At 48.7% G+C, this 12,253-nt stretch overlaps 1 protein-coding gene across 1 annotated transcript in view; it reads right to left on the bottom strand.

The window, feature by feature from the left end:
• The window catches only part of LOC119379494 (mushroom body large-type Kenyon cell-specific protein 1), an 88,053-nt gene that overhangs the window by 14,192 nt on the left and 61,608 nt on the right, over window positions 1-12,253 (bottom strand). The window contains exon 6 of the mRNA XM_037648794.2: window positions 11,911-12,193. Coding sequence (XP_037504722.1) covers window positions 11,911-12,193 — 283 coding nt within the window. The remainder of the gene's footprint in view (window positions 1-11,910; window positions 12,194-12,253) is intronic.

Genomic DNA, 12,253 nt, shown 5'->3' with positions numbered 1-12,253 from the left:
GTCGTCACCCCTTGAGTAGGTGTGTTGACACTGCCGCGATCACCGTCCGTGACGCCACGTTGTTTCACTTAAGAAAATGTTCAAACCAGCCGATGTTGCTGGCGAGATCAGTGTAGCCCACCGCTAAGTCCAGAGGATCGGCCTTCTCTGTCAATGTTGTGACTGGAAGTGGGCTCCTCTCGCACGATGCAACCACACAATCGGAACCGTTTTGACATCCGGAAACTTCGAGCCTCGAATCCGCTTCATTGATTGGGGCTACCTTTCTTTGCAGCATCAGTGACTTGCTTTGCTTTGGCCGCATTATCCTCACCACATCGCATGGCTGACGCAAAAGTCCACGCAACGTGCCTTGCGTAAATAAAATGCTGGAATCACATCTCTGACGGTAAACAAAACGACGTATACGAACCGTGCTATTTTCCGTCTATGGCTTCACATGACGTGATACAGGGTTGCTTGACAAAGTTGTTATGCCGCTAGGTTCTGATTTCACTTTCAGGAACAGTGTCGACTTCGTCGTAAGCGCGGCAGCCTCGCGCATACCTTGTGAAACGTATGCCATTTTGCTGCTAGTATTTTGTGAAACGGTTCGCAGCGAAGTTTTTATTCCACTCTCAGTCAAGATTCCGAGATGACCGAAAGTGGGCACGAAAATACTTCAGGATGAAGGGCAATAAATACATTGCACCTATGGGACATCGTTCGGTACCGCGGAAAAAAAGATATGTGAGTTTGAGTTAAAGGGACACTAAAGGCAAATAACAATTTATGTTAGAGTGAAAGCCCAATGTATGACAACTTCTAAAACGGCAATATTATCAACAGCAGTGCCCTACTTACCAAGAAATTAAGCTAAATGTATCACATGACGAGCGCCACGAGTGGGACATTTTCGAAGTGATCCCGATGACGTAGGGAAGTCGGCCTACAATAAATCACTAGTAATCAAACTAGCAGCAGTAAAAAAAGAACATTCCGAGCATCAAAAGACGTAATAAAATGCTGTTTGTTCGTTTCCGCTTGATTCGTGGAAAACAAAACCTCCGTGGCGTAGCCATGGGGAACGGCGCGCGTGGTTCAAAGGTTCCGTTTTCGCCGAGCTGTGCCTCGCCCGTCTCAGTGGTAGTTTCGGGATCGCGTACTGCCGTGCGTGTTTTGCGCGCTCGTGAAGGTCGCTATGACAGAAAGTTCGACAAAATGCCGCATGCGTGTGATATCGCCGGATGCCCGAATGGTGCACAACGCCAGTGCTGCAGCAAGGAAACCGGTGTGTCTTTTCACTGGGTGCCGCGCAATGAACCCTTACGCTCGAAGTGGCTTAGTGTCATGCCATTGCGCCAGTGTGCTAAACAGTCAAAACCTCTGCGTGTGTGCTCGCTGCACTTTCGTACTGAGGATTACGAGACCAACCGCAACTTGGTGACGGCTTTGAATGTGCCCATCCGAGCAAGTCTTTGCCGCAGCGCCGTTGTTGCTACTGTGGGTCCCACTACTTCCGCTCGGCTGCTACTAGTGTCGGCGGCCGCGCAGTAAAAGCGGGCAACGTTGGGCATGGCAGCAGTGACGTATGAGAGTCGTATTTTCAGGCGGGAGATTTGAAGCGCGCTAACGCGATGCGGACCACTAAAAACGTGATTTTATTTCAAAATAAGCACTTCCTTGGCACAAAAGCAGCGCTACGAGGTTTCTGGACCGCTATTTCAACAATCAACGTCGACTTAATATTTGCCTTTAGTGTCCCTTTAACGAGGTACAGTCGAACTCGCTTATAACGAACTCGAAAGTGTCGCGAAAAGTGGTCGCTATATCAGTAGTTCGTTGTATATGGACTCACCTTTAAAAACGTGCACTCAGTGGCCAAGCCGTTTTTTCTGTGCACTTTTATTAAAGTGCTAACAATTCTTCCGGTGACAAGCTAAGCCTTTTCGTGTCATGAAGCGACACCCAATACGTGCTCACGAGTGAATTACCCGCCTTTGCAATGAATTGACACCGTTTCACCGAAACGCGGTACTGCCACGTGGAGCCGATCATCCCTGGCTAGTTGCGTGCAGCGCGTCGCCTACTCGGCTCGCAGAGTCACTGCCGGGCCACTTGCTGTATGCTGTATGCGCAAGTTTGTACGTTCTTCGTGCCTTACTCCGGACTGTGCACGGGTGCGGCGAGTAGCCTGTTCGTTCAACGCAGCGAAAACAAGCATTTTGCAACGTGCACCCTACGTCTCCGCAATGCTCTCGCAGCCCTGCACGACGAATGTGCGGCGCACTTGAGTTGTCACCTAATCAAACACACAGCATACGCTCGCTGTCAGTGCATCAATGTTTTTCGGTGCCCGCGCCGCGCAACAACAGCGAGCTACTTTCATTTCTACAAAGCGACGTGCACTTTAAAGCGGTCTCGCATGACGCGGCGGCAAACTTGCGAACGGCAGCATGGCACGCTCGTACAGCCGTCAATCCACACAGTGTACTATGGCATACGCCACACACGCAGCCGAGCAGATATCTACAGATGACTGTGATACAGTGCAGACCACTTATAACGTAACCGCATATAGTGCAGGACCGGTTATAATGCGGTCTTTTTCGACTCCCGTTTACCCTCCCATAGAACCGCATGTATACGCATACCGCTTATTGTGCAGTCCCCCAAGATGAAATACCGTTTATAATGCGGTAGCGAGTGCGGTTCTCAAAGGAGGTACGCCGCTGGGGAGGGAGCGACGAGGTCGTTACGAAGGGCGAGGGCACGCACAGTAAACGAACGAGAAGCGGAGGGAGGAAAAAGACCGCGGCAGCGCTGTGCGGGCTCGCCGAGTAGGGAAGGATGGTGGTTGCCTAGGCGACGGAGTAGCCTTTGCACCGGCGGCGGCAAGGCTCCGCGGCCGCTTGCCGGCAGTGCGTTCCGCGTGGAACGTACGATCGCGGCCTCATCAAGTGCGCTTTAAAGTAAGTTTCCTGTCGGGAAAAGCGCCGTCGTTATCACACTTGCTACAGATATCGCGTTTGCGACCTTGTCCGCAAACTGAAAAGTTTTGCGGCTTCATGACGCGAGCTTTCGCCTTTTCTGCCAGTGCGCGGACTTAAACGAGCTTGGCGGGCTTTTGTCGCCGTTGATCTCCCGGCCGCGAACACAAACTTCGTATCACGCGCGCTGTTCTTGGGTTAGTGCTTGAGTGCGATATTTTCGACGTCCGATCTTCATGTTGTCTTGGACAAACTTCCCGCGACAACATGCTGAACCGCAGGCTAGACCTAATCAGCGTTGGTTGCTTTTCGGTAGCGGTTGCGGGCGATAAAAGTTGCGGTTCGGTGCGGAATCAACGAAACTTTTTGCGATGGCTGTACTTGAAGGGAAGGGAATCATATCGTTAATGAAAACGAGGGCATGGTCGGCACATGCAACTCTCGAATGGTGGTTCCGGATTCGATTGCAATGTCTTGGACATCGCGTGCGCGCCCGTGAAATCGAACGACCGGTACCGCTCAGCACGTGAAATTTCGGTCGCGATTCGACATGGTTTCTGTGTAATGCGCATACCTCGAGGTGGCCTCAAACGTAGCCGGCGAATTTCCGCGATGGCACTTTGTTTTGTTTGCTTTTTCCCCCGTGTTCATTTCGTTGGCAATGCGGGTCTTTGGCGGTTAATTTTTTAACATTCGGAGATTTAAGTGGTTGTAAGCGCCCCAAATCGCATATGTCGATTATTGGACACGCGAGGCTACATGCTCAACACGTTTTGCGCAAGTGCAGCCTTTGGAGAAGGTTGTTTTGGTTATAGTGCGGTACCGCTTATAGTGCGGATATTCGCGACTCCGGCGACTTACGTTATAAGCGGTCTATACTGTATAAGGTTGTCCGCTATAAGTCATAACTGCACGTTCATCGACGGCCACCACCTCGCCTTCGCTCTTTTCTGATGCTTATCCGCGAAGGCATCACCGCAATCGCGTGGAAGTCGTTATCACCGATCAACTGGTCTCTGGCGTTACCGAAAAGATGGACGACCTTTTGCGGCACTTTGTGCATGGACGAGTTTAGGGACACAGTGAACCTTTATGCGATGGAAAGTTATCGCGGTTATCACTTCTTGCATTTATGCCTTCTTGCGTCCCAAGGCATTGTTTGGTTCATCGTAGGCGGTCGTAGCTGCAGAGAACGGCGTCAGGAAAGGCTACCGTGCGAAAGCCGACCGCAAGGCTTCGTGCTGCCTCGTTTTTTTTTTCCTCACTGCCATTCTGCAACTGAAGAAAAAGGCTGGAAAGTGAGTGACCTCGCTGCTCGCAGCCTCCGAAATCTGCGTGCGGTGCTTGCCGATCAGGGATCCCCTTTCACACTTTACAAGGCCTGTTTTAACTTTTTTTCGTTTCGTATGCGACATATTTTTACCACGACCGTGTCTGAAGTGTTTGTTGCAAAAGTAGGAGGCTTTGAAAAATGTTCGCTACGAGTGGACGCAGCTTCAATGGTTAGCATTGGAAAATCGTAAGTGCACCCAAATATGGTCATTATAACCGATAGATCGTTATACGTCGTTATAAGTGGGTTCGACTGTATTACTGTACACCACTGCATATTCCTGTCTTTCCCTCATTGGGCCCTTCGACAGCCAGGCCCTGGTCTTCAGCCAGTCAAGGTCTCATTGCTGCCTCCGAGGGCGACCAGTGGCCCTGAGCCTACTTGGCTTGGTTAGTGGTGTGACGGTTTTGTTGGCTGCCTTTCTCCGCCCTGACAAGCCTGGAGGCGAGCACGGCTTTGGGGTGCGGTGTCTCCAGCTCCCGGACAATATCAGAGTTCTTGCCGGTAGACTGCTGCATCCAACACGAGCTGGACGCCCATACGCAGCACCCAGACAATGTTCGGGCCATGCATCTCGCTACACTGACCCCCGAGGCCGTCTCACACATTTTCGCGACCCTTGGCCTTTTTGGCCTCCCTCGAGGAGCTTGCAGGCTTCGCTAAGCAAATTGCGGAGACGCTTTGACGACACCCAGCACGTGTGTCGTGGAAGCTTCTTGTGTACGTGTCTTTAAAAGCTGGGTTCGTCGATTTTTCAAGCTCTTTTGGGGGCGGCCCTCGAGCCAGCCTGCGCCTGGAGGGAGACTTTCCCCGACCACAAACTTCTATGGCAAGAGTTCGCTTAGCCCCAATGGCGGGAGCCCTGTACTTGCAGGGTTACCACAGAAGACGATTCCTCGCCTACACTCTCGGGCCACTTATGCCGCCCGAGTTTCCAACCTGGAAAACAGCTACGGCCCACGGTGGGCTCCTCCACACCACCCAAGGCCGAAACTACCGGGAGTGAGAAAACAGTTTTTTTGCCTTTTTGCCGTACAGTAGATGCGATGGCTATGCGAGCCCTTGTCCCGTTTCTATCATCCGGGTACACGTTTTATGCATGGAAATATCCACGCTGGTGGCAGAGCCTCTCTCATCGCAGGAGCATCATGGCTATGTGCAAGCTCCCCCTTGCCGCGACACCCTGGTGATGATCAGCACTGGCCCTGCGGGTTTTCTGATGTGCTTCGTGCTATTCTTGTTGCTGCCTCCATGCTCTGTCCGAGGGCTCTGACCCAACCCTTGAGCCCACAATATTTATAGGATAGAGTGAAAATAAAAGTTGAAAGTAGCGCTGTTCTTTCTACGTCCCTGTGAAGTACTCATGGATTGTAAGCAACGTGTTTTAGCAAAGGTTCACTGCAATGAGTTTCAACTAGCGTAATGCCGGCTGCACACCCTTAACCCTTTCACTGCCAATCCAGAGTATACTCATTTGGCCTCTTTTAACCCACTCCTTGCCACTTGCAAGAAAGCTCTCGTAAAAAGAGAAGCCACTGTTTGTGGAGAGCACATTTAAACAAATACAGTAATCCCTCGTTATAACGAAGTCAGCAGGACGGCGAAAAAATTCGTTAAGCGGTATTTCGATATAAGTGACCACTCGAGAATAACTAAAGCAGTCTAGCTTTAATGGTGCTACGACTGCGATCAAGTCAGGACACAATGCATTCAGTGAAGCAAAACTTTATGGTACCTCTGTGGACTGTTCTGGGCCTGCTTGAGACGTTAACAGCATTAATTTGACACTCTATGCGCAAAGGGGTCACCGCCGCTCACCACTTCGCTCTAAGCGAGTCAAGCTTCAAGTAATGCGCCTTAATATGCATGCGTTTGGTTCGGGACCGGGAGAAATTTCTAATAAAGCAATATTTTGAGTAAAGCGATTTCGTTGTAACGAGGAATTACTGTATAACTTGTAGTGAAATTTTAACAACTGAGGGAGCGCATGCTTGCACATCAGCGTCAGCTCGCGTCTCTTTGCCAGCGCCTCAGCAGCGCCGACACGGCGAGTCAGCTTGCCACATGCACGTGCTATTTCACCGAAGAAATTGAAAAGCTCTTGACTAATTCGGACTCAGAATAAAATGGATAATTAGTGTCTCAGCAGTGATGGAAGCGACATTTTGCTTTTTGGAGCACACTCTGGAGCAGAAAAAATGCTAGTTTGGAGCAGCTATTGGCATTTTCGGAGCAGATGGCAAAATATTCCGAATGACACCTGCAGTTTAAAGCACTATTTAAGCATCTCATAAGTATTAATACTTATTTTTAAACATATTACACATACAATTATCACTGCAAATTACAACAAACAAATAATTAAGCAGATGGGTGGTCACTCAACACTAAGATGAGCTATATACTTAAATTTTTGGGTACTTGTGGCAGAAATGATATAAAACCGATAAAGCTAAGTCCCAAATCATAAAGGAAACCACTATCACGTACAGCAGCTTATAATCAGTAACAGAGCAAAGCAATCTGTTATTTTCATAGTTCACCAGGATAGCCTGCATTAAAAAAAAACAACAACAAGAAACTAAGTGTCGATAGGCTGAAAAAACAGCCTTGCCATTTCTTGTGGCAAAAATGAGGCCGGAATGTGATCAGTCACACATCACAGTTGCCCCACCAGCCCCCAGTCAGTAAGATATCGAACTAATCTCAAACATATTTTACCAAAATAGTATGCCTGTCAGGATACAGCTAAATCAAACATAAGTACTATATCAACAATGCCACTACTTGTGGCATTGTCGATGTGCTAGTATGGAGCTAGTATAGAAACTCCATACTAGCATACTATACATACTATACTCGCGAACTTTTCTTGGCAATGAAGGAAAGGCTACGGGGGCGGAGCTACTGCACATTACTGCTCCGCGAAGTAGTCCGGTTTGGCGCGCGTTTCGAATTTAGTTTCAGTTTGTGGACCTTCCGTATGCCTTGTGACGGCTGTTAGATTATTCGAGCGGCCATGGTTGAGTAATAACATTGCACACTATTTGCTTCGTCTGCTCAGAACGCCATTTGTGAGTGAAATTCGTCACAAGTTCCTTCAGCGAGTCATGGGAAAAGCTGGAGGGTGACGAGCGCTCACCTGAAGATGAAGACACTATTTTGACTGTGAGGTGCACATAAAAGTTGCGACGTTTTCACACATGCAAAAACCTGAAATGACACTGCATATAGTAAAACAAATATAAATTTTATATCTCCTTGGTGCGTACTGCGTAGTGATGCAGAACTATCGGTAAATTGACTATCGATAGTATCGATAGTTTTTTGAAACTATCGATAGTGCAATCGGTAGTACCATCGTTAATATTACTATAGCGATATTACTGCCACGCGTGTTTATTGCCTTGTTTTGACGTATTTGGGTTTCACCCACAAAGACTGTTAGTAACGTTTGACGCAGACCGCTCCGTAATGTTTGAGAAGCTTCACAATTGCTTGAGATCATTCTGTTAAGATTACGCGCCGGTCGCGAATAGTCAAGTTTATTTGAGAGTTTACGCGAGCACCAGCAATAAAGCTGGAAGGTTTGATGACTGATGTATAAAGGACGACGCGTTCCACCGATGATCAGATTACTCAACGGCTGACGACTGCTCCCGCTGCTATCAGTGCGCAGCATGTATCGCTTGTACTTTGAGTTTTGATTTTCTGGGCGCAAGTTCGCCCAAATAAAGAGCTCCGTATTTCCCAGTCTTGCTGCAGTATTCTTCACCGTCACAACCACTTCACAATACTATCGATAGTGGTGTGAATAATGATGATGTTGCTGGCCGACCATATTGCCAAAATATTTGCGATAGCCTACTACCAGCCACGCTTAATATATGAGCAATTTTTGGCAGAGAAACTAATACAGTGAAAGCTCGTTAATTCAGACCTCATTAATTCGAAATTTTGGATAATTCGAAATGGTTGCCGCAGTCCGGTCCGCAGTGCATAGGAGACCATGTGTAAAACGATTCGTTAATTCGAACAGAAATTGCCGCCTCTACGGATAATTCGAAGCGCGCGCCGCCGAGCGTCATCATCGTCAAACACTAGTGGAAGCTTTTACGGCCGAACGATAGGTGGCACGACCGGTTTTTTCGAGCTTCAAGTGGCCTCCGAGCAAAGGGCGAGCAAAGTATGGCCTCCGAAATCCAGAGAGCAATTTTTTTTTTCCGTAGCCCTCCCGTTATCTCAGCGCCTGGCGCCACTTGTATACGCGGGACCCGCGGGACGCTGAGGAGTCGGCGGAGTAGTCCTAGCAGTCCTAGGCCGCACCCGGCAGCGTCACTTTGTTCCTCGAGCACGTTGTTCGTTCACGCCGTCAAGCCGTCTTATTCCGCATCGAAGTTGCAAGATGCCGCGGGGAAACTACTGCGCGAAGACTGTCAAGGAGAAGGTGGAGATTTTGCGAGAGGTTGACCAAAGGAACTCGAGCAAATACGAAATTGCGAGGAAGCACGGCATACCTCCGAGCACGTTGTCAACCTACATACGCAACAGGACGGCCATTGAAAACGCCTATGAAGCCGAGGATTTTGGCGCCAGTCGAAAAAGGCTAAGGACAGCGAAGTTCCCGGAACTGGAGTCAGCTTTGATTATCTGGGTTAAAGAAATGAGAGCCCAGAGTATCGCATTGAGCGGCCCTATCATCATGGCCAAGGCAGCCGATTTCGCCCTGCGCTTGGACATTGAAGACTTTGTCGCCTCCGAGGGATGGTTTCATCGTTTCAGGGAGCGGCACAATCTCGTATTCCGCACGTTATCCGGCGAGGCAAAGGAAGTGGACGCCGAAACATGCGCTACTTGGAGAAGCGACACCCTGCAGCAGTACTTGGAGAGCTACTCACCACAGGATGTGTTTAACGCTGACGAGACAGCGTTATTTTTCAAGTTGCAGCCAGACAAGACGATCACCTACAAGGGAGACAGCTGTGCCGGCGGCAAGCGCAGCAAAGAGCGTGTCACTGTTCTGGTCGCCGCAAATATGACCGGTACGGAAAAGGTCCCCCTTTTTGTGATTGGCAAAGCACTCAAGCCACGGTGCTTCAAAAACATTCGGTCACTGCCGACGGAGTACGCCGCAAACAAGAAAGCCTGGATGACAGGTGACCTATTCAGGAAGTGGCTACTGAAATTCGACAGGCGAATGGAACTGGGCGGCAGACGCGTTCTTCTTGTCGTCGACAACTGTTCGGCGCACAAAGTCGACGTTGAGCTGAGAGCAACAAAGTTAGTGTTCCTTCCAGCAAATACGACTGCGGCCCTACAGCCAATGGACCAGGGTGTGATAAGGAACATCAAGTGCTTTTATAGGCGTCACATGCTGGAGAGAATGATTTTGTGCGCGGGCGACAGGAAGGACTTCGGCATTACGCTGCTCACTGCCATGCACATGTTGGTGCGTGCATGGGAACAGGTGACCGCGACCACAATCGCAAACTGTTTCCGCCACAGTGGATTTGCAGCTGGAAGTGCGCAGGATAGTTGTGACGTCGACGTGGACGGGGCTGAGGAGCTCATGCCAGTGGCATTGCGCGACACTCTTCGGGGCGTACGTTTTGCCAATTATGTTGAAGTTGACACCGGTGCATCGGTGTGTGGTGCCCTGACTGATGAGGACATTATCGTTCAAGTAGCCGGTGCACAGCCTGTTGCTGAAGAGCCAGAAGGTGAGGAAGACGAAGATGACGAAGCGCCTGTGCGCCCGTCAGCTTCTGCGGTGATGGAGGCACTTAATGTGGCAGCTTTGAAGAGGGTGAAGAGGATTCCCTGCGCCGCGTCCGCGCACTGGAACAGAGAGCCGCAGCTGTGGCATTCAGAGAAAAGAAGCAGATGGTCATCACCGACTTTTTTGGCCAATAAATATTTTTCGTGCCCCCACCCCCGAAATCCACCCATTTTTGCTCACTTTCATTATTTCGAATTTTGTTTAATTCGAAATTGCTCAGCGTTCCCGTGGAATTCGAATTAACGAGCTTTTACTGTAACAGAAATTTCGGCAGTGAAAATGGTGGAATATATCAAGCAATAAATTCGTATCCAAAAGCAACCAGTTACACCTTACAATTAATTTCTTGCTATTTTGAAATCATAAAATGCAATAGAAGCCGCGCAGTCCCACCGTGTATAAAGTCTTCCGCTACAGCTGAACTTTATGATCATGTGTCAGCAAAGCACTCGGGCGAAGAACACAATCATGCCAACTTTCTTGCCCTTCAGCCGGCTCCACTATGTACCACGTGCGCGGAGAACCAAGTTCATTCTGCAGTGAGTCGGCGATATTGATTTTATACTATCGATAGTACCATCGAATTTTTTATTATCGATAGTATTTTTCACCATCGATAGTTCGGTAGTGACTCAGCTATCGATAGTATCGATAGTACCGCGCCTCTTTTTAAACAGTGTTCCATAGAAAACAGAGCAATGTGGTTGTTTTCAATTCTCATGCAGAAAACACGGACGCAATTGTGGGACTATATTCTTCAGTGGTAGCACACGCGTAGTTTGGCTCTGCAGCCTTCTCTTCATTGCCAAGAAAAGTTGTCCGCGAGTATATAATGATAGTAGACAGCTTGTTTTTGTTTTGTTTAGGCTCGCTGGATGATCATGTGCTTAAGTTCATTGTTTTCAGTTTACCAGCACCATTTCGGAGCAGGTCCGGAGTAGTTACTAACAAAAATTACAGTTTAGAGCAGCATGGAGCAGCATTTCTCTTTTGGAGCAGTTTGGAGCAGCACTTCCATCACTGGTCTCAGCGATTCTGAATTAATGGGTAATTATTTATAAAAAAGTTAATTATTTTGTTCGATAATTAATTGCTATACTCGGCGACAACTTATCTTGACAGTGGAGCGAAGGCTACGGAGGCGGGGCTTCCGCACATTCGTGTTGCTCCGCAAGTAGTGCGGCAGCTTGCGGCTGATTTCGGTTTTGCTCGCTCTCAGTTTAGAAAAACATATACACGAAAAATGCGAACAGGGTGACATTTAGATTGTTCACTGTACATTTTCGTGTCGTAATACGAGTATATTTTTCTTGGAGAGCTAAAGAGCATATTTGCGGCCGCACACTGGCCCACTACTATACCACTACGTCACAGACGCCATGTTTACTTGGAAAACGGGCGTGCTGAAAAGGTGGTGCTGTCTAAGAAATGGAAAGAAAAGGAACGAATTCTTGCAAAGTGAAGAATAACTGTATTTCACCTACGACTTCCCGCAACTGTTTGAGTCTCATAATAAATAAAGCAGCATTTATTTCAGCAAGGCAAATCACGTAATTATCAGTAAACTAAAGTACTATTTTCTGGTGCGGTAGCAGGCATGCGCTTTGGTTCTGTAGCTTCCACAGTGCTGTCAAGAAAAGTTGTCGCCGAGTATAGTAATGAGTGCTACTTTTATTTTGATGAGATAATCCCCTATAAAAATGTTTACACGTCCTTAACAGCATCCTACTGCATTGCTAACAGAAAATTTCTGCATAGAAGAAAAAAACCCAGCATGTAATGTACAGCAAAAAACCTGGCAGTGAAAGGGTTAATATCTCGGAACTGACCTGGGCAAAGAGGGGCCCCAGGGCTGGGCTGTGCTCCAATGGCTTGGCCGGGGTACGCAGCAGCTGGCGCAGTGAGTCGGGGGCGCTGCTGCTGGTGGCCGCTGTGCCACTGCGTCGCTCCAGGGCAAGCTTGTAAACCTTGTTGCGTAGAGTGGAGCGGGGAATGCCATAGATTACGGCAGCGCGGCGTGTGCCCAGTTTGCCACTCTGGATATCACGCAGGGCTGCCTGAAGTTCAGCCTCTGTGTACGACCGCTTGCCCCCCTCGGGCCGAGCAGAACGTCTGCACAGAACAAAACTGTGTTACATTGGGTGAAAAAACACAGTGTCTGTTAACATATTC

Source organism: Rhipicephalus sanguineus, chromosome 1 (genome assembly GCF_013339695.2).
Source record: "Rhipicephalus sanguineus isolate Rsan-2018 chromosome 1, BIME_Rsan_1.4, whole genome shotgun sequence".
NCBI lineage: Eukaryota > Metazoa > Arthropoda > Arachnida > Ixodida > Ixodidae > Rhipicephalus > Rhipicephalus sanguineus.
The sequence above is the reverse complement of the archived record's forward strand: the minus strand, read 5'-3'. Positions and strand labels throughout refer to the sequence as shown.